We start from the raw sequence: 22,374 nt of genomic DNA on the forward strand, positions 1-22,374 counted from the left end.
TTGGGCTTTAAATGAAACATACAGTAATCTATTTTTTTGTGATATAATCTGCTGTATGCGCTAAAAGGTGTGCTACCACACAGAATGAAATACCACCTTTGCTTGAGAAACAACATAGCCTACCATGTCCAACTTGACTTTCAAAAAATGGATAAAATAAACCAGTCAAATAGTATTATGCAAATTTCATCCAAATTTGAATGAAATTAAGTTTTTTTTTTTTGTGGTGTCACAATTACATCCCCTTTACACAATTCCTTGACATATTTCATTTTTTTCTCAGAAATAATAATGTTGATTGCAATCACATTTTGAAATTAGATTAAGCAATGAGGTCATCTTATAAGTCTCCAAAAGACCTGCGCATGAATTCATAGCAAATTTCCTCTTTTAAAATGCAGCTGAAGGAAGAATCTATGTTTCATGCTTCAAGCTTTTTTGGAGGTATGAATTTATCTGCAGACCAGTTAAAAGAAAGTTAGCGAGACATAAAAGTTCTGACCTTTTCGTCCAATTTTGATGACTTTTTCACTCTTCGATTAACTTGATTTTCATCGTGTAATCATAGCCAACTTGAACTAAATGTGGAGTTTCCTTTTAGTAGAGAGGTTTTTTTTTATTATTTTGAAAGTTCCAATTAAAATCATTTTTTAATATATCTGTTTTCAATAGATGTGTAATTACTTCTCACTCTCCCAGTCTCGTGATTCTCATCTTTCCCTACTTTTCTTGTTCTCATTCTTTCTTTCACAATACCTCAAAATGTTCCTCTCCTGAACTTATCCAAAATGAAACAAAGTGGTTTGATGAAAGATGGGTGACATCTTTATAAGGACCTCTTTGTTTTGGGATATCTCAGCCAAATTCAAAACCAATTTTCATCAAATAAACTTTGAGAACTTGCTAAAATTGTATGCTCTTTCATATTTTGTAAGTGGTTTCTAATTATCTCACAAAAAAAAGTTAGAAACCTGAATTCCCCCATCTCAACCAAAACTATACCAACCCTTTAACTGAGCAAAATGAAATGTTAAACAGGTAACACAAGGAGCAGACGAGATGAGGACAAGACAGTGAATCATACTTTGAAAGATGATTAGATCAGAAAGAGATGAAGAAAAACATGGATGAAAATAGGGAGATGAAGGAAATACAGAGACTACTACTCATGATGGAGTGCTAAAATGCAAATGGAGAAAATTCTCAACGAAAACTTTACCATCCCATTAAAGTCCAGATCATGCTCACTCCTCTTTTGGCTCTTTTGGGTCTCTGCTTATTTTTTTTCCTTGTCTTTCTCCCTCTTTCTATTTGCTGCTCTTTCTTTCGCTCAGTCTCTCTCCCTCCGTCATGTCAATGAGCCGTCTTTCTTGTTCCATCTCTCTATCCTTGGCGGTCTCCTGTCTGCTGCTCAGTCCGTCGTCTCCTCACACACTTTCACTTTTCCAGCCTACCGTCTAATCTTACCTTTTGTTCTAAGGGAGAGTGAGAGATGACGAGAAGGAAGGAGTGTTTGAATTTCCTCCTCAAACACGTTCGGTAATGTTTGCCCAGTGTAAGATGCTGGGGGGGGGGGATTGCCGATGGGGTTTTAATGGCTGTTCATCACCGGTTTGCCGTGCTGTCTGCACTTGTAGACCTTGTCTCGCTAAAGTGCCTTTCCCCCACCCCTTCCCACTGTTCTCCGACCCGACTTTGGCGCGGTGTGGTGGAAGCAAGCCATATGAGGCGCGAGACAAGCAAATTTGTTGGCGTGATCAAGTTTTTTTTTTTCCTCCCCGCACATGCGAAGAGGATAGATTTATCAGATCACGTACTAGGCCATGCAAGTCGATGCCACTCTTTAAACTGAAGGGGTAGGGAAAATCTTCGTGGGAATTCTTTGCAAAGTTTGCTAACAAGCATGCAAGTGAAAGTGTTGAAGTATAGTCCCATTTGGGTAGCTCTGACATTATCATTTTAGTGAAATGACCCTAGTCGAAATGCCAAATATTTTGGTCTTTGTCATAATTAAATTTATGGTTTACTGTGCAAGTTTGCTACAGATAAAATTATAAGTGGTGTCACTTCTAAATTTTGCATTTGTAAGTACTGTAATGGTCTTTATGATATTAAGTGACTATATGTGGCTGGTAATCACATGTAATTAGTAGTGACTGTGTGACAACTATATGTCATGTAGAAAAGTGTATAAGATTTTTCATGATTTCATAATCTTAGTACAATAATGATTTATCGCAGTAATAAAATAGTGTTACAGTAAACCACCTGTGCACATTGTGACATAAACAATTCAAATCAGTGCTAATGAAATGCCTGGTAAGAGACTGTAAAAAACTTAGATGTGAAGTAGTACAATAATGAAGTAATCAGTCAGTAAGCAGCCTTCGAAAGTCTTGAGTTTCTTTTCAGATTTCTTTGTTTTTGTTTTTTGCTTCATTTTGCTTTCTTTGTGATTTTCATACTAAGCACAGTCCATCTCAGCCTTCATGATATGAATTCTGGAATGGCATCCCCCCTCTCCTGAGTCTGCAACTCCTCCCTCCCCCCCCCCCCCCCACCACCATTTGACTGTCTCACTGTGTGTACAAGTAGTTCTGCATCCAAGTTCTATCCACAGGCTGGAGAGACTGCCCCCACCCCACCATGTCTGTACTGCATCATCAAACCCCATGTGTGACAGTGAAAGTGAAATTAGCCCTTTGAATAGTACACTTTATCGCCTTTGTGGATGTGATGTGTGTGCATCGTTATGCTTTTGTTTCCCCTCTTTTTTTTTCTTTTTTTATCAATCTCTACCCCCCTTTTTGTTCCAGCCTCCAGTGCTGTTGAGTTTTTTTTTATCGTCTGCCGTGCTTTGCTCACTTTCTGCTTGTACGTGCTGAGTTGCTGTCTCGTTCCCAGCCCTCTTCCTTGAACTTTTCGAAACCTCCTCACCTGAATTAATAACGATGAACAGCAGACACTACGACTTAACCACCTGACACTCCCCAACAAACCACCCCCCTTTACGAATACAGGTGCCCGGAGAATAAGCGCGGGGAACGGTGCGATACCAGCATTCTCAAAACGAACAAATGCTACGAGGGTTATTGTCTCAATAACGGAACTTGTCGATATTCGGAAAAAAGAGACAAGCGCAGATGCATGTGAGTAGAGGAGTTTTGAGTGGGCCATTTCTGAGAGCAAAATGAAATTTTTTTACAAGCAAATGAAGACAGTATAAGAATTGTTTATAAGCTCATATAACTATATGTTATCATCACTTATCCACTAAATGATTTTGAGTAGACTAGACTTCTGCAGGGTGAAGGGTAGCTAACATCAGTTTGTGTGCAAGTAAGCTGTGTAACAATCTTGAAGTCTACATCGAGTGTGTCGGAGTATTGTCTCTCGCTTTGTTGGTAATCTCTCATAATGTTAGTAAGTGGAACAGTATATAAGTAATGTTTTAGATGGTGGAACAGTCTTTATAGCTACAGCGGGATCATCTCATGTAATAGAGGACTGTAAGAAAAGTGGTGATGTATGTACCCAAATCTGTGTCGCTCCACCCAGCTCTGCCGTATGTCACTCCCCATTTAATGTGCTCCACTTCGCTCCATCTTACCACCTACTATACTTGCCATAATCTGTTCCCCAAATGTTACCTAGTCCTGCTACCACCCCTACCTCACCGTTTCTGTGTTCTGGTTCTTTTCATGCAAGCGTACAAAGAACAAATGCATATTGTGTATCATGTTTTACATCTTACACATGCGCAATGTGAATGTCACAAATTTGTAGTTGTCCATCGCCAGTTTCATGAGTGCAAGCAAAATTTGTAAGTACAGCAAATATTTTGCATAAACATTATATGTTTCATGATTAAAAAAATCAACTCTTTCTTATCTGTTATGAATTTACCAAATTTTACTGTGACATGTTATTTTGTTTTGAGTTTGAGGAGGACTTATGTTGGTTTTTATGGGTTTAATTAGAAGCAGTAATATCTTGATAGTGGTAGCTGTATTTTCTTCGTTATATCTATTTTTGATAGAGTGAATTCATAATATAATACCCGGTACATTGTCAGTGGCATATATATTCATGAATTGAAACACATATTTGTTGGTTGTCTTTTTTGTGTGTGTGTCACAGTTATGTGGAAATTTAATTTCTGCAATGTGAACATGAGTAAAGTGTAATCGGGAAAAGATTTTAGTAGTTTTGATGGACAAATGAGATGTTAGTGTGTGCTGCCACATAGTGTGCAGTGAAGTACAAATTTTCCAACATGATCATACAAATTCCTAAACTATCACTGCAGGTGATTAATTAAGCTGGTGCTTTTCGTTAAAAGGAATTCTCTAGGTTAAAATTGAGCAAAGGATATGTGGTTGCAAATGAATAAGAGCAATTGAGATGCTGTATTATCATATGAGTATTCTATCAATTTAAAACTGTCAACTTATTCACTTTGCCACACTTTACACGGCAAATTATGGCTAGATTTGTGGTCTGCACTTATGAAAGAATCTCATTCATCGGTGTATTAATTGGAAAGTCACACAAACTTTATATCGTCATACCATATTAATCACACTTGTACATGTGGGAGAATATGTATGCCCTCACTCAACTGTATGCTGCTAAATACAGTATACCTGTCTCATATCAAAATCCCTTTCCTTACACCCCATACCCCGCCCATAATCCCATGTGTTCGGGTTATCATGCCCATTGCATTTGATGTCATCTTCTGATGGGGCAGTTCATACCATTTATTTATAATATCAGGTACGGTTTGGTGGATTATCCTGCAGTTCTCAAGAAATGTGTGTTTGGAAAGGAAAAAAAAAAACGCTCTCATCATGTAAGATTTTGTATTTGTAATAATTATGGACATGCTCGATACTCTTGGTAATATTTATAAATCAGGCATCTAAGCATTAACTTGGAAACACATTGATAAATATGTATACCTGGTATGTGTGAGCTTGGTATGGGTTGTTATTCAGAGGAACGCAGCTTACATGATAGAAATATGTTGGGTAATTGTGACATGAATTATGATAACTGAAATTCATAAACGTATGTTGCTATTGGGGCAACAGGACCTTGTATCTCAAAAGTGTCGGATGTTCAGGAGAGCAAAAAAACATGGCAGTCAGACAAATGGGAACACCTTTCCTTTGACATGCCGTGGTGGCTTCATTTTTTTTGGGTAAGACAGCTAGGATTTGGACAGGTCATCACTTAACTGATTATCTGATGATTAATTAAAAAAAGAGTGATTTTTGCAAAAATTTGAGATACAGGGTCTTGTCACCCCAGTGACAATACGTATCCTGCACATATCATCAGCCTTCAAAAGACGTGCTCATTTACGTCATCATCAATATTTTGCCTGTATCTCAAATCTGGGTAGACATGTCCATCTTTAACACCATCCTCATGTTGGAAATGACAGCAACTATGATGGGTTTATAGGCAACTCCTAATGCTGTATATGCCATATATTTAGCAAGTCTGTCTTTTGCAAATCAGGAGTTTTCAACAAGTTCAGTAGTGTTGATTTCATGAGTATGGAGTGCTGTGGTGAATGGAGACTTGTACGGTTGCATGTCACATTCATGTTGGGATTAGAGTTGATATTTTCATGTAATGATAAATTCGCAAATAGCACCTGACTCACGAAATTTGCAAAATAAAAACTTCAAAAAAATATATGAAGTATACAGTATTCAAGTGATAGAAGGAGGACATTTATAAGCAGGAAGTGTTTGTTATGATAGATGTATATGATAGATGTAGCAAGAGTGCTACATTAGGTGGTGTGAGGTAGTGCCATTTCTAGAAGCTTATTTCAAGTACATGCCAGCAACTGTCTGCCGGTACGTGGGTGACAGGCTCAAAATGCATAGAGTCACAAAGCCTGTAGATGCAAATGAAGAGTTTAAATGCAAACACCAAATGTATCCGTATTCATCAACTTGAGATGGTTGAGATTGAAGCTGCTGAAAAATGAAGAAAATAATGAAAATATATGCGATAATTTTAATGGTATCTTCAAAAATATTTCTTATTACATAAAGGTATGTGATGAGAGCAGCATCCTTGAAAAGATTTAATTTTTCTCCATTTGATGATGACTATAATTCTAAAAAAAAATAATTGTATTCAAACTCTTCAAATAATCATGAAAAGACAACCATCAAAAAATACCCAATGGCTGTAGTAAGAGGCTTTCTCATTTTCTTGCAACAGCTTCCCTCTTCTTGCACTAATGAAGCATTTCTGGGATTCATTTTGTGACTGACTAGTTTTGAAGGGGAATACTCTCTTAGATTGTTCAGAGGAAACACATCTTGCAAGCACAGTGAATATTTAAATTGTAATGGTTTTTGCTGTGCTATCCGCTGTAGATATGAAATACTTATCTCCTGTTACTCAAACTGGATGAAAACAAAAGTAAATGGAGATACAAAGGAATAAGATATCTTCATCTTTTAGCCACCTTTCTGTTTCTAGGTACTATGTTGTTTTGCTTTCTTTTTTCCCTCTTCTACTAAAAAGCTTAACAATCAAAGAATGTGTGAATTTCTCAGTATAATCAAACAAATTTGCAAGTTGTTCAGAAAGCTCCTGTGTGCAGTGTCAGTGCTGTTAGTCATCCACAAATGAAGGAGAATTTAAAATGGCTTATAAATGGGAATTTCTGGCCCTTCTTGTGCATTTGTGTACCGGTCTCCTTTTTTTAAGTGAGATATACTTGATACCATGAAATGCATTTGCCAAATGACTCACTAAAGAAAATTTCTCAGCAAAATCTTTGCTCATTTCTCTCTCGTTTTGCTCTCGCTTGTTCTTGCATATATAAAATGTTTGTTCTTGCCCATAGGTATGATAACTAAGCTGGGTGTATCGAAGATAGGGCTTCCATAGATAAACATTGCCCTAGCACTTTCTGCGCTTAGCTGCACTTAGAACAATGATTGGAGAGTAGTATTGAAGTGTTGCAAGTGATCAAGTTGCTCGCGCGCATGCAGGGCACCCTGTGGTAGGAATGTAGGGCGGTAAATGGGTCTGTTCTCTGTGCTGGTGGGGGCTTACTTTAATCAAGAGTGTGATTTGGGGCTACTAACTGTAATCCATCCTTTTTCCATCTGATTGGAGGAATACTCATCGGCCATGTGCATGGCCAGCCGATTTTTGTTGTTTCGCTCAAATCCAACTGCTAGTTAAATGACATGAGCCTTTAGAATGAGAAATACAAATATCTGGTCTTGGAATGTGATAACAAGTCGAGAAAAATTGAAAAAATTATCTCTTTTTTTTTTGCCTGATGCTTAAGTAGACGAACACTATAACCACATGCTAGCCCAAAAAGGGAGATATGTGTGGTTAATTCTTATGTATGTTTGCAAATGTATCATTCACAATCTTACCACACTTACATGTAGCAGGAATTGGGAGTTCTTCTTTTAAAAGAGAATCAGGTTATAATGCAGATATGTCATTATGCTGATTCAATACCAATAATTTTGTGATTGCATTCACATCACATAATGCAAGTTGATAAAGTTTGGTATATTAGTCATATTACAATGATGATCCAGCCACCCTCCCCCCCCCCCCCCCCCATCATAAACAAGTTACAATAGTTTCATGTAACAATAATCTTTAGTCTTAGTTGCTTTGGTCTGCAATGTCTGCACTTTGTAGTATTTTCCAGTTTTAATACTGTGAAAGTCTTGAGGCAGAGAACAGAGCTATATAGTATGTTGCATATTAAACAGGAGACATTTTGACATTAATTCTTACGTAGAAATGATGGGGAAAAAACCCTTAAATCAATCATTTGTTGTTCATCTCATGTCATTATTGTTTATTGTTTGTTCATATTCATTCATTTGACATCATCATAAAGCTGCAATTATGGTCACTAGCAAATAACAGTAAATGTCTGTTATGTGATGGGTCCTAGACAGCAATATTTTGTGCAAACCAATTTATACCACTGCTGTCTCATTTTGAGGGGAATGGGGCAGATTTATGATGGAGAGGTGATAACTGTCAAGTGTTGTATTGTCATTCATTTATCTTGAATACATACAGGATACTCATAACTTATGATGTATTGTATTTGTTTATTTAAAGAGATTATATCATATTGTACTTATTTATTGCAACTTTTTTACTTTCACCATGGAATTCTAACAATGAAGAGCAATACTTACAGTACTATAAATGTTTCAAGTACCAGTGTAAGATAAAATGCATTTATATACATAACATGTGCTTTAGCATTATTATAATTTTGTGTGTATGAAATCTTCATTATCATCTATTGGGACTTATATTATTCTCATTGCAAATTTATCAGTCGGACTGCAAGAATTTTAATGTAATAGGTGTATTGCAGGTCATATTTCTCAGTCACATGATTTTTTATTCATAATAATCTTGTTCGCTTGTCACAAATAGTCATTTTAGCCTTTGGACAGCAGAGCTATTTAATCAAATAAATTTCATATATCTCGACAAACTTTCCTCAATTCATTATCACAAAATCTGTATAATTCATGGTTAGAAATGAGTTGTAGACAACAATGTCCTAGTTACTAACCCCGTCCATTTCAGTCCATACTTTTTTTTCCTTCAGATTAACTGATTTTTCATATGATATACATCATGATAAATATTATGCCCATTTAGACTTTCTGTCATATAATATCTGCACTTTCAGAGTAGATAAATCTTATGGTACAGAAATGTATGTGTATCAAACAGTTTTGCTTATAATGAAATTGCAAGTTCTTGTTGGTGCAAGTGCTATACTTTAGCCTGGTACTTGGAGTTTGACGAAAATTAAAGGGTACATGAGTGTTTATTTCCTATAAATGCTCTGCATTATATGCTACTGTTGGATTGTTTTTGATGACAAATTAAAGGAATGATATGATTTTAGTTGAGTTGGAGGATTCAAATTTTAAATTATTGCGAGATGATTAGAAACCACTTCTGTGTGAGTATGATGTCACTTCATGGTGTATACTTTTGAAGTCATCATGTGCAGACTTTGTCCACAACATGCATCATTGAATATAAGGACCATAGCTGTAGTGAAGCAACATACCTTGGTAGACGATATGGAACATTTACGTGTGTATCATGTCCTACATTGTAGTAGATTGTCATTGATTCATGAATTTTCATCCTGGTCTAAACTATGTTATGTTTTTGTGATATGAAATGTTTGTAATATTACTAATATCATTAGTTACTCGAGCAGCATAGTAATAACAGTGCTGTATTTTTTTTTTCCAGGATTTATCATCAAGAACAAAAGAGTTCAGTTTTGGGAAGGTTTATACGAAAGGATTCTACTGGCACTGATTTAAGAAAAGAAAGAAGAGATTCTTGCTTTGAGGGGGAACAAAAAGCATGAACAAACCTTCAACTCAAGTAATGCTTTGTATGGGAATATCACAAATATCATTCTTTGAATGTAGATAGCAGAGGAGGGCAGTGTTTGCACCCAGTGTGTTTGATAATTGATATCTTTATGACCTCAGTACACTCTCCTCCCTTTGTATGCATCACCAAAGTCTATTCCAATGATCTGTATGACATCTGTCACATCTCATACGGTGTTAGTATGTCTACCCATGAAGTTCTTTTGTTTTTTTTCCAGATTATGTTACATACTTTTCCTCAAAATGTACTCTTTCTTTCTCTCTTTTAAATTCTCTCATAACTTATCTCTGTGTGTGCTCCTCTGATATATCAAAAAAAAAAGCAAAAACAAAAGCCATTGCTCTCATAACACCCACAGCCTTTAACCTGCATGTTGTGCCCTTTATTCATGATTTGAATGTTAGATTAGTGCATGCTGAATGCCCATTTTTACACTTCAACACTTCTAATGTCGAAAAAAAAATGCATGTGTGCATTGCACCAGCAAATCTTTCCTCAATCCCTCTGTATTGCGAGCTGTCTGCTTGCTTTGAAGTGTTGTTGTTTTTTTTTGTGTGTGTATGTTTGTATTTGTGTTTGTTTGTTTGTTTGTTTCCTCAATGTAGGCCATTCTCATTGGCTAATATAGCAGCTAAGAAAATTGTGACACTTTACCCTTTCATTCTAGTGGCGAGAAAGAATGGCAGAGTTACGGTAATGGAGAAATATTCTGATTCTTTGCCAACAAAGTGCCCACGCCTCATTGGCTCAGCGCTCTACCTCATTTTAATGATGCGAAATTGGCCTGGCTTGCTAGCTGCTTATTTCTTGCGTAGCCCCAAGAGGTATTCCACCATTTATTCTAGTGGAAGTCAACCAATTTAAGGCAAGATTTATTTGTTTATTCATTCAGTTATGTATTTATTTTGCAATGATCTTTCTAATTGAATTTTGTTTTAGCAAACTCTGTATGGGGCGAGAAAAATCATACTGTGGTTGGCAGTTTTTTTTCTGGCAATATTTCGGGTGGCTTCTAGTAGGCTATATCTGCCGAGTAACTTTCGTCAAAATCTTGCAATTTTCCTAATGTTATGGGTTGTCACTGTTAGTGGGAATGGTCATAAACTTGCTTGATGACAGTTCGTCTGTGTATACCTCTATATGTTGTACATGTGTCTTTCTTGCTCTCTTTCTCTCCCTCTCTTACTACTTTCTTGCATTGCAATATCATTTCATTGCCTGTCTCGAAAGAATGCTTTGTATTGTTTGGAATGAGAATGATGATAATGAATTCACATCTCTTAACAATTCATTCTTCTTTTTTTCATGTTTGATTCCCTGGCTTACAGACACGCATGAAGGCTGTTTCCTACTTTTTATTCCATGTTTGTTTGGTTTTTTTTGCCATGAGAAAGGAATGATATCCTTTTTTATTGATTTTCTGATCTTTTCATCTGTTTAACTGCTGCCGATTCTATATTAATCAATGCTCTTGATGTCTTCCTTGCTAAATTTCAGTTTATATATATTATGCTATTTCACCATCCTATTTCATTTCAGTACTCTATCGCCACAGAATCTGTGAAAATAGATATATCCGCATTCATTTGCAGCTCTCTAGTGTGCATTCCTGAAGCAGTTCATTAAAAAAAAAAAAATATGCACATGCAGTGCCATACCACTAGCAAATTTTGCATAGATTAGTTTTGCATATCATATATATTTCCCATTTATTCGACCAAATTGCAATGTATTCATAATAGTTGACGAGAAAAACTGTTAGCAAAAGCATTTGTTAATGCCTCTGAATATGCCTAACCATATGAAAAACTAATATTTTGTGATTATCAACCTTAATACAACTATAATTGATTGAATGGTAGTGACTTATGCCAAGAAACAAGATGTTGAGTGTCATTTATGTAGTACAATGCAAGAATAACAGATATCTCATGTTAACTTTTAGTGATAAAATATTTGACCACAAAAAATTCCTCTGATATTTGTGTACCAACTTCTTTCATGTTTTCTTGACGACATAATAGACAAATCTAGGACAATATTATGAGGATCTTTGTCTTTGTGACAAAAAATATACAGAAATAAAAAGGAATGCTTTTGAAGTAAAAGTGCCTTGTTTTGCTGTCATAGAGATTGAAACACCAAAAATATGATAAGGAATAATGTAGATATTTCATTAAAAAATCACCGTGAGAAAGTCGTAGTCACATTGATTCTGTGGTCTGATCAGTTTCAGTTATTTTTCATTGTATATGTATAACTCATCAGTGCAATGTTTTATTGCTTTCTTTTCTCTCTCTTTCTCCCGTGTTTGTTTACCCCCTCGTGTGTCCGGACCCTGCTTCACCTCTCGTCTGTGCGTTCCACTACCCGTCCTCATGTCACTCGTCCATCGTCTCTCTGTGTTCCATCTTCTCTGTGCCCGTCCTATGTCGCCCTCGTGTGTGTACATCATCATTTCGTCCATTTCCCCCCTCCTCCTCCTCCCAACCTTTCCAATCACCCCCCCCCCCTTCCTGCCCTCACCCTTGTCCCGTGAACGTCATGTCCTGCATGTGGCGTACACCGTCCCTTTTTTTATTATTATTTTTTATTCCCACACCCTTCAGCTGTCCTGACCTATACCGGGGCTCGCCTCGCTGTGACTTAAAATTTAGGCAATATGATACTAGCAATCCACCATCAGTAGGTGATCCAAGTAAGTACTTAGCAACCATTGGAAACTTTTTTTTTTAACATTTTGGAATGGAGAGAGAGGAGGGTAGGGTTTGGTCATCGTAAAGTGTCCCCTCCCCCGTCTTGAAAATGTTTGGATTGTTCTCCAACTGCTGGAGAAGTTCGTATTAAGCAGGATTTCATATATCCTGGCGGGTTTTCGGTGACCAATTGCGATGACCCATTCACCTCCCCTCCTCTGCTCGTGTTTGTGAACTTATCAGTTGTTTTATTTTAACATGCACTAACAAGTAATGTGATTATATCCGTTCTCTCTCCCCTTCCGGACTTGTCATCTTTCTCTCGTACAGTTGTTTGCAAACTTATGGCGGCTCCAGGTGCCAGTTTATAAGGCCACATCGTTCATACAGTAAGTAGGCAACACCCAGCCTGTGACCCCTCGTAACCTTTGGCCTGATGACCTCTAGCACCATGTGACCTGCGGCTCTCTATTTCTCCTAATTCTCTCTGTCTCTGTATACCCTTTACACATGTACCGTGACCTTCGTGACCCAAGTTGCATACCATGAGCAGCTAGCATTCTTCCATTAGAACATGTGTACAATCTGTAAACCTTTCACAGAACGAGAATGGAGTGATGATTAAAGAGTTATGAAACTATATATTTCCACTAAAGCATTTAAACCTGAACTAAGGAACAACTTGAAAAAAAAAAAGAGCAACCCAACTTAACATAGCGTTATCACAGCTCCATTCATGTTTTGTGGAGGGTTCGGTGGCAGTGTCCCATAGTCCCACCCATAGAAAGCTATGTTCTGCCTTGGTCGAAATGTGGCTCATTGGTTACTTGGTATACACACGTCTGGATATTGCAGGAGTATCTGATTTATTTCATTTTCTGATGTCTTTTACTTTACAGTTTTCATTCAAAGGGCCGGGGTTATCACTCACAACGTTTGTCCAGAAATTTCCAGTGTAAAAAAACCCTTAATTGCATGCTGCATCACCGAGCCGTATTGCATGCTTGAATGATACTTGCATTAATTGTCTTGTGTTGGCTTTGTAAGATGTTGTATCTGTTCAGATGCTAAATGTCTTATACCTTAAGTTTACGTAGACACATTACAGTCAACCTCCTTCCATTGGAGGTGATACCCATCGACAACTATAGTTTCAATTGAAAAGTGATTCTGTCTGCCATGATGTGGCTATAGGTCTACCACCAGTCTATATTCCCCAAATCAGAAGCTCATGTTTAGTGTGGTTTTAAGTCAGTCAGGCATCCCCTTGGATCATGATCTGATCAACTCCAATTAAAAGTAAAATGACTGGGTGTACATCTCAGGGTTGAATTCAGCCTACACCCGTCTGTGTGTGCACCAGCAAAAGGCTGAGTGAAAATAATAACGAAAGCTATAAAACCTCCCCACCTACCACAGCTCTTAGTCTGTCATCCACCTTGCTCCCTTCCCAAGCATTTTCAGCATCACTGTTAGACGTCCTGCCATGGCCTCGTAGCATGCATGCATGGTCTAGAGCACTTCAGCCGTCTCCATAAGTTTCTCGTTGGAATAACAAAACACACGCACACACACACACACACACACACACACACATGCACACACACAAGGAAGAAATCGTTCAAAATGTATTGTATGTGCAAATTCTTACAAGTGCCGTTCCTGATGATAAGTTTTAGGATTTTTACAAACTTCGCTTAATCATCTGTCAAAGTGGCAATATGGCTATCGATCTTACTTTAGTCTGTAAAAACTTGTCATATTCTTTGTTTTGCCAACACTGTGTGTATACATGTTATTTTTTTATTGTTTTTAATTGATATAATACAATTTCATGATTTGATTGATGAGAATTTTATCACTGAGGTTTTGTGGAAATCGACAAACTAATCAAATGAATAGATACATTCTCATCAGAACTTTATGCCTAGCAATTCCGAAATGTTTGTACTTTTTGGCAGGCATGTAGGAAATAATTATAATGATGATAATAATGATGATGATGATGATGATAATAATAATAATAATAATAATAATAATAATAATAATAATAATAATAATAATAATAATAATAATAATAATAATAATAATAATAATAATAATAATAATAATAATAATAATAATAATAATAATAATTATAATAATAATGATAATAATGATAATAATGATAATTCTAATACTACTACTACTACTACTACTACTACTACTACTACTTATAATAATAATAATGATAATAATACAATCTTGTTATGTTGGTGTTGTCTTTGATCAGTCAATAATTGCTCACTTCATCACACTAATAAAATTCTCGGATCATTAGACGTGGTGAGCCAAATGGCAAATTCTGATATTTATAGGGGAACTACCAGTAGGTGTCTTGGTTCATTTGTTGATGCAAACAAGTTTGATGGAGATGGCATAGCCTGAGTAACATATTATGTCAGTGACAATTTTAATTATTCCTAGGAGAATCTGGTTTCAGCATGATTAGGATTGAAAAATTACTAATGAAGGGGTCCAGGCTTGTTGCTGAAAGTGTGCATGCCCCTGCTATATGTCTTGGTCAAGCATTAGAATCAGTCAATGGCACTTTTTAGGCTCCTTAATGTGGACGCAAAATAGATATGCAGAACAGAGTAGAAAGGTCAAGCCACAAACATCACGGATATCTTTGTGTGGGACTGAAACATTTTCAGAACAAAAAAGAAAACACCTGATCTTAACATTTTCAACATCAAAAGTGCTCAATATCAAAGATTTTCAATTGCATGCTTTTTATCAAAAGTGAAACACTAATTTACAACAAAATACAGTACATGTGTGGAAAATATACTGCATAATTAGGGTGATCGATCATTTAAAGGGTTGGGGTTTTAGTTTCGGTTGAGATGGGGATACAGACTTTAACTTTTTGCAAGATAATTTGAAACCACTTATGAAATATAAAAGAGCTTACAATTCTAAGAGGAATTAAAAGTTTATTTTATGAAAATCGGTTTTGTAATGGCCGAGATATCCATAAACAAAACATGATCCTAATAAAAGGTGGGACCCATCTTTCATTAGGACCACTTTGGATATCTCAGCCATTTCAAAACAGATATCCTTCAAATAAACTTTTAATTCCTCTTCGAATTGTACGGTATGCTCTTTAGTATTTTATAAAAGTGGTTTCTAATTATCTCGCAAATAGCTAAAACCTGAATCCCCCATCTCAACCAAAACTATACCATCCCTTTAAATGAAGCAAGATTATCACAAAAGGAAAAAAATGCAGGCTAGTTGGAAACTAGGGTGGCTGGTAATTGAAGACTTTCTAGTGTTTGAAGTTGACATCAATCATATAATTTACATACACAATACAATACATTTAAAGTGGTTTACTCTGTTTCAGGTAAGTTATAAGTTAAATCAAATTCCTAATGTTTGGATAATTTACCCTGTATCAATGTGCATGCCAAAGCTATTAATCGCATGATTTGCATATCGTGTAAATAAAATGATATCATGCGTCTATATAATGTTTTCCTGATGACCAATCCAACTGGAATAGTGGCAGTTGTGCAGATGGTGGTTTTGTTTTCAGTATTCCACATGTCTTATTTCGGTAGCATTATGTTTCTGTTCACAGTACTAGGCTCTGATTGCAGAAGATGATTGTGACATTGATCAAATTATTTCCCAGAAAATAAAAATGAAAATTAGGGCAATAGATCTAGCTCAAATGACAGCTTACTCTATTGTACAGATATCCATCAAATGAAATGTCAAGCAGAAACTAAATGTCATGTTGTGGCACAATTTTAACGTGTAGAAAAACAAAAGTATTGGAGTAGATAACAAAAACAGTGATGCCCAAACCAGAAAAAGGTTCCAATTCTGCTCCCAGATCATTTAAATTGGAAACTAGCGACAGTGACTATTTTAATTCCAACTACACTATATATTCAAGAATTATTCAAGGCATCTTTTGGGGTTCCTGACATTTTTATAAAGATAAATTAGTTTTGTTGCTCTTAAACTTGTTCATACAATATCTGAGGATAAAATCCATGTTTAGCTTTTTCATTTCTCACAATCAGTAATAGCAAGTGTCTGATCATGTGATATCCAACCATGAAAAGAAAATGGGTGGAAGATATTGATAGATACTAAAAGGAGAGTACCTGTAAAATGCCATCCAAAGGAAATCACATACCATCTCAGTATTTCGTTCACTTTCTGATTGTTGTGCGGAGCAAATGGCATGACAAATGTGTTGACGTTTGGTCGTAGGTCAATTTGCCATGAGGTGCAAATTGCTGCAATCGCGGAAACTTCAATTTCCTCCTGAGGCACCATTCCCCAGTTCAGTCCCCTTGCCAAGGAAAGACTTCAAAACTGCAGTGGAGTGGACTTGGCTGCAACTGGACCCCTCCACCATAAAGAACGCATCAGACGTTTCCTCTGAATCACAGTTTAACCATCTTCTTCCATTTCACTTTTCCTCCATCTTGTCATGATTTTTTTTTTCCCACGCAAGAACACAGTGGATCGGTTCTTAAACTCATGTTTTTATTTGTCTGTCCTTTGTTTTGCAGGTTGTTCAGAAAATTTTACATAAATGAATGATGGATTTAAAAAAAAAAAATGTCCTTATTAATAATTATGCACTTGATGTCAAGCCCAGAGGTGGTGAAATCATGGCAAAGATTGAAGTGTAAGTTTTCTGGAATCTGAAACAATGCACCTTTGGTGTCGCAAACAAGGCAAAACAGAAGAACAGACACAGTTTATTTTCCAAAAAAGAAGAAGAAGAAAAACAAAAAAGGGGGAATGCTGTTTGCAAGAGAAATAGACTGGTAATGGCTAGAAATGATGTCCCTGTATTGCGTCATGGGAAAACGGAAAGAAATCCCAGCTTAAATTTTGCTGTGGCACAAATCTTTCTAGAGACACACCTCTATCGATCACTTGCCATGATATCACTGACCGGCTGCTGTTTTTGAGACTTTAAAGTTCTTATTGTTTTAATGTTGTGATATTATCCAGTGTGTGAGGAAAATTATATTTGATGACAATTCTCTGTTGTAACCATTTCCAGCGATGTCTTTCAGAAGGCAAATATTGAGGATGGAAGTTGTCTAAAGATCACTAATACTAGCATTCAGTCTCCATGGCACCACTCTTTCATGGCTATTCAGCAGTTTTCCTCAAGTTTGATATAAAAATGAAACATCTGCGGAGAATATATCAAAATGTATTAGATATATATTACACATGATGAGCCTTTGTGGTGATCAGAAATATAGCATTGGTTATTTACATAGAATTGATCAGTTATTGGAGGCTTATGGCATCATCATATCTGAGATGAAATGAAAAGTGATGTGAATAAAGCAGTCTCACCTCTAAGTTCAATACGTATTCTATTTGCAAATCAGTTTTAAATCAAAATTTGTCCTTTCAGTGGCCTTCTGGAAGACAATTGCTTGAAATGGTCTCTTTACACAAGTTGTCTGTGACCATCTGCCACCTGCGACAACCACACGCTCAAATAAAAAAAAAATGTTAAAAAATCATCGATGCACTCAGGCGTATATTGAGATAGAACAGCAACAACAACAACAAAATGAAAAATCTTGCGCAAGGGCCCTGATTTTATTTGAGGAGATGAAATTTTCACACCTCAGTGGTGTTTCATGCCAAAATTCTGATAAGGATCAGGAAATTCTAGTAAGGCCGGCGCAAATGCAATATACGCCGAGAAATGGGTCTCCCACCAGTCCATCTATGTTGTCATGGCGACGCACCTGATGTCACAGCCAGCTTGTTATCACCTCGCCTCTCGTGTCGTATACTTGTCATACTGTGATACTTTTCTTCCGGTGGAATGGAAGAAGGGCATTAAAATGTTGTAGACAGTTAATGCCTTTCTTGCTTTCAACCTGGAAATACATGGATACCGGTAATCCATCTTCATTTTTCTGATGATATCGACATCATACATGTTATTGCTTTCATGATGCATTGTGAGAATAATTAGCAGCTTTAATTGACAGACTTTATTTTATGCAAACACTCAACTTAATTTGATAAGCTCAGCTGACAACTTGCGTCATCTGCACCGGTCAGCACAAGTGATGGGCAGATAGGAAGAAAATTTGTTCCTACGCATATATGTAGCTGAAAAGTATACATGTAAAATGACCAACAGCAGCTGAGCATGGCCTTTGTCTCACAACGTTCTTTTTTATGTAAAAGAAACCCCCAATGCAAGTTTGACAGTTGTACTCAACTATTCCTTTCTCAGAAGGCATCAAGGAGAATTCAATGAAGGTGATCGTCACCCTGACCGTTATCTTCTTCAGTCTCCTCGTCGTCCTTCTCCTGGTCGTCTTCGTCTACATTAAGAACAAGTAAGTTCATTTGTCCATAAACTCGACAGCTAATACCCCATGTCCAGGTTTCTGTTCCTTAGTTACGTAGGGACAAAATTAAAAGGTATACATAGACAATGAATAATGAATAAAATAACTGAAAATGGAAATAAATAAACCTCAAACCAATAGGAGGGGGAGGTGTCAGAAACACCACCAGGTGATTATTCCAAAAACAGGCTCACAATCATTTTGAATTGTCAACGATGGAGATGCACATGATTTATAGAGATGGCTGCCCAATTGCGAACACTTTAATACCTAGTGTGGTTTGTAGAAGTTATTTTGAGTACACTCTTCATTGCATGGAAACTACCTGAGCATGATAAAAATGAAGAAAGGAGGAAACCATTGTTTTTTTTTCAAATTTCAGAGCAGATGATTATTATCATTCTATTTTTCTACCTCTGGTATCCTTTTCATCATTATTGATATTGCTCTTTCAGTATTACTACCCAGTGTCACCAAGTACCTTCTTTTTTTTCTCACCTGATTAAAGGGGAACATTGTGGATACCATATCACCTCCTGGGATGTACACCTAGGACCCAGCTCTGAGCCTAATTACAACTATTATCTGATGGCACATTTAGGCGCGTTTACATATGTTGCATTTTTCTGCTCCACCTTCTGTTTTCTAGGAATTACCAGGAGGCGCAGCGGAGGAAGAGAGTGAAGCGTGCCCCTCTGCGGCCGCCAAACTACAATGGCCATCTGCACCACCAGAACTCAAATAATCAGGCGGGGGTTTCGCCCACTGCCGCAGGGGACATCGAGATGGAGGTAGGGAGGCCAGATTTTCTAATTCTTTCAGCTATGTAGGACTTAAAATAAGGTACACTTGCAGAAAATTCCTGCGAGAATATACAATGCACTCCTGTTGTAATGAACATGGTAGAAAAAAAAAGAAACAAAATCTTGTTACAATGAAGTTTTCAAAAATCTGGGCCAAAGTTATATCTTTTCATTGCTTATTGTTCGGCTGCAACAAAATTTCAACGTAACGAAAGAAAACTGTCAGTTTCAAGGACTTTGTTATAATGGGAATCGTCTCTACGATGACTTGAGCAGAGCTTGACAGAGGGAAGAGGTTAATTGTTGAAGTGAATGTTTGTTAGAATCAGCTATAAACACACCAGTCTACACATTTTCACACATACTTGTCCATGTTTTCTGTTCCCATGCAGCCACGAAGACCCTCTGCTCCTCCAACGGTTCTGAGAATGGAAAGTGACAGCAGCTTCCATGGAGGGCACACTCAGAGGAGCCACTCCCTGGATGTTCGCTATGGCAACTCACCCGTGCAGGTCACTCCTGTCAGGACAATGCATAACGGCCACGCCCGCAAAATATCTCAAGCCAGCATTCACTCCAATCACTCCACATCGAGCCACCGGTCGAACGCGTCAACCCCGGGATCGGCGCCGGGGAAGAGACGCAGAATGGGCTACGAGGCGGTGCCTGCCGTTGAGCCGGCAGACAGGATAGAAGAGTACCACGGCGACACGGCGGCGTGTGAGGACGCCAGCATCGTCATGCTGCCGAGAGAGGATCAGTGCAGAGACGCAGACAGCGAGTGCTCCAGCGAGGCGGGTGATGTGGTGGACGTGCCTAACCCTCAGATATGCGCTATCGAGACACGTCTTGCGCAGCCGGGCGAGGATTATGACACTGGTGCCGACAGAGACTTGAGCGCCGACGTTGTGAACGCCAATGTTCACTTCACACCAAACTATGCACAGAATGCGGCATCTCCCGTGCACTCGCCTGCCGTCGTTCGGGGACACTTACATGAAAACCCACTCCACACCGATATCAACATCACGGCCATGTCGCACGTGCCTAACGATTTCCTCAATAATGATGTGTACTACGGGAGCCGTTACGAGGACGACATTGACAGAAGTAGCCCACCGCATGCTGTTTAATGCGTCCATGAAGCATATGACATGTTGTATATTATTTACTGTATAACCGTCAAATTATTTATTGTCTCTCATCTTTGCACTTCTATTATGCATTGTATATGACCATGACAACTTGTGGTCAATTTCTCTCATGTTTACAGAGAGATTCATCTTTAATGAGTCTGTCGAACTTCTTCACAAAATATATGTAGTGAGTTTTCTCCACTGAAAAATATATGCATTGACTATAGGAGACAAAGTTGCGTGGTAGGTATCTCATAGTTGTGGGTGTAGATGCTAGAGTTTTTCTATCCGTGACTTGAGTGTCGTTTCTATGACAATGAAGACAATCAGATGTGTAGCACTATCTTGATTCATGCGCACACTTTGCTGGCATGTGCCAAATTTGAGACACAATGTACGATGCTCAGCCAATCAAGACAGACGTTTTAATGTACATACAGAAAATGTACATGTTTCAAGTCGTTTTTGAGAAGATGATACGCTTACCGGTAGCTTGTTCATTATTTTTTTTCTTTAAAAAAGAAGAATTGAGATATCGCTAATAAGAGTTCATGTTGAGGGATGCAAGAATGTATGCAGAAATGGCCTCTTACTCTGTACAAGTTGTGTGACCTTATCACTTCAGCATCTCCTATATAGAATATAGCAGTGCTTGCCCCGTCATGGAATTCCTCCATTTCTTTGCCACGTGTAGATTGTTCAAGCAAATGAAACCCTATGTCAATAGATGTCCTTGGCATGTTTGGGAAAGGTATATGTGTCTGGGGAGTAGACTATTCAGAGGAAAATGATCGGATGAAAAGCTAATTGATTGGACATTGCACATATTTGGGCATAGATGTCAAAATTCTATACCTCCATTTATCAATCTCATGTGATTGATGGTAGAGGCAGCCAAGGCTTGGAAAAAGTATGTCCTGTTTCCAGTGAAATGGGCTGGCTTCAAATAGTCGCATCATTATCACTTTTAGGCACATGTTGAAAGAACGCTTTATTTATTTTCAAAAATGTCCTGTTATAAACACATCTCATCATTTCGTTCAAAAAGCGAATATCTCAGCAAAATGTCATTGTGCACATATAGCAATCAGTGCAATCAAACCATCAAAATAATTGAAAGCAAACATATACTTTAATCCCTGTTCTATCCAAACACACACATGCACATACGAACAGCAAAATCAGTGCCAACATCTACAGTGGATAGGGGACTGCATCGCAAACTCAAATGCAACTAGAATTGATCAGAAGTTATGGTCATAATATGACGAAATATAAAGAATATATGATGTATGATTGCACGCCTGTTATTTATTATATGTATCGCTGATAATTTATTCATTTCAGTATATCACATCATCTTTCTGACCTTAAACATACAGACACACAAACATATACAACACACAATGACACACACACATACACACACACACACACACATATGCACACCATCTAACTAGCATCATTCATTATACCATGTACTCTGATATCTTAATTTGCATTCTGTATTCTGGTCAGTGCAGCCATCTATTTTGAAGCAGGGTCGTATGTAGATTACACGAGTAGATTGCTCTGCTGCAAAATGGGATTTTTCTGCTTTCATTGTCCGACAATTCATGGGTGGAATTTTAAGCAGTCGATGAATCATGCTCCTATCTTTCTGTCATCTGCCAATGTAAAATGTCAGCGACACCTCCACGGACTTCGAATACTTTCACTTTGCCATTTGAGAGAGCATGTCGAGAACTGGCAAATGGTTTTGGTATGCAAGAAATGCTGTAATGTAAAGCAGATATTGCAATCTCTACCTATTTTTGTGTGGCATAACAAGAGAGTAATACTTGTCAGGACTATTTTTTTTTTTCGG

The 22,374-nt window shown here is 37.5% G+C and overlaps 1 protein-coding gene across 1 annotated transcript in view; it reads left to right on the top strand.

Moving 5' to 3' along the window:
• The window catches only part of LOC139725731 (uncharacterized), a 198,769-nt gene extending 176,395 nt beyond the window's left edge, over window positions 1-22,374 (top strand). The window contains exons 9-13 of the mRNA XM_071636815.1: window positions 3,021-3,149; window positions 12,072-12,160; window positions 18,454-18,556; window positions 19,218-19,359; window positions 19,764-22,374. Coding sequence (XP_071492916.1) covers window positions 3,021-3,149; window positions 12,072-12,160; window positions 18,454-18,556; window positions 19,218-19,359; window positions 19,764-20,504 — 1,204 coding nt within the window. The 3' untranslated portion in view covers window positions 20,505-22,374. The remainder of the gene's footprint in view (window positions 1-3,020; window positions 3,150-12,071; window positions 12,161-18,453; window positions 18,557-19,217; window positions 19,360-19,763) is intronic.

The sequence above is a fragment of the Diadema antillarum genome, unplaced genomic scaffold (assembly GCF_040938485.1).
Source record: "Diadema antillarum isolate AM-2024a unplaced genomic scaffold, OU_Dant_1.0 seq00000057_RagTag, whole genome shotgun sequence".
NCBI lineage: Eukaryota > Metazoa > Echinodermata > Echinoidea > Diadematoida > Diadematidae > Diadema > Diadema antillarum.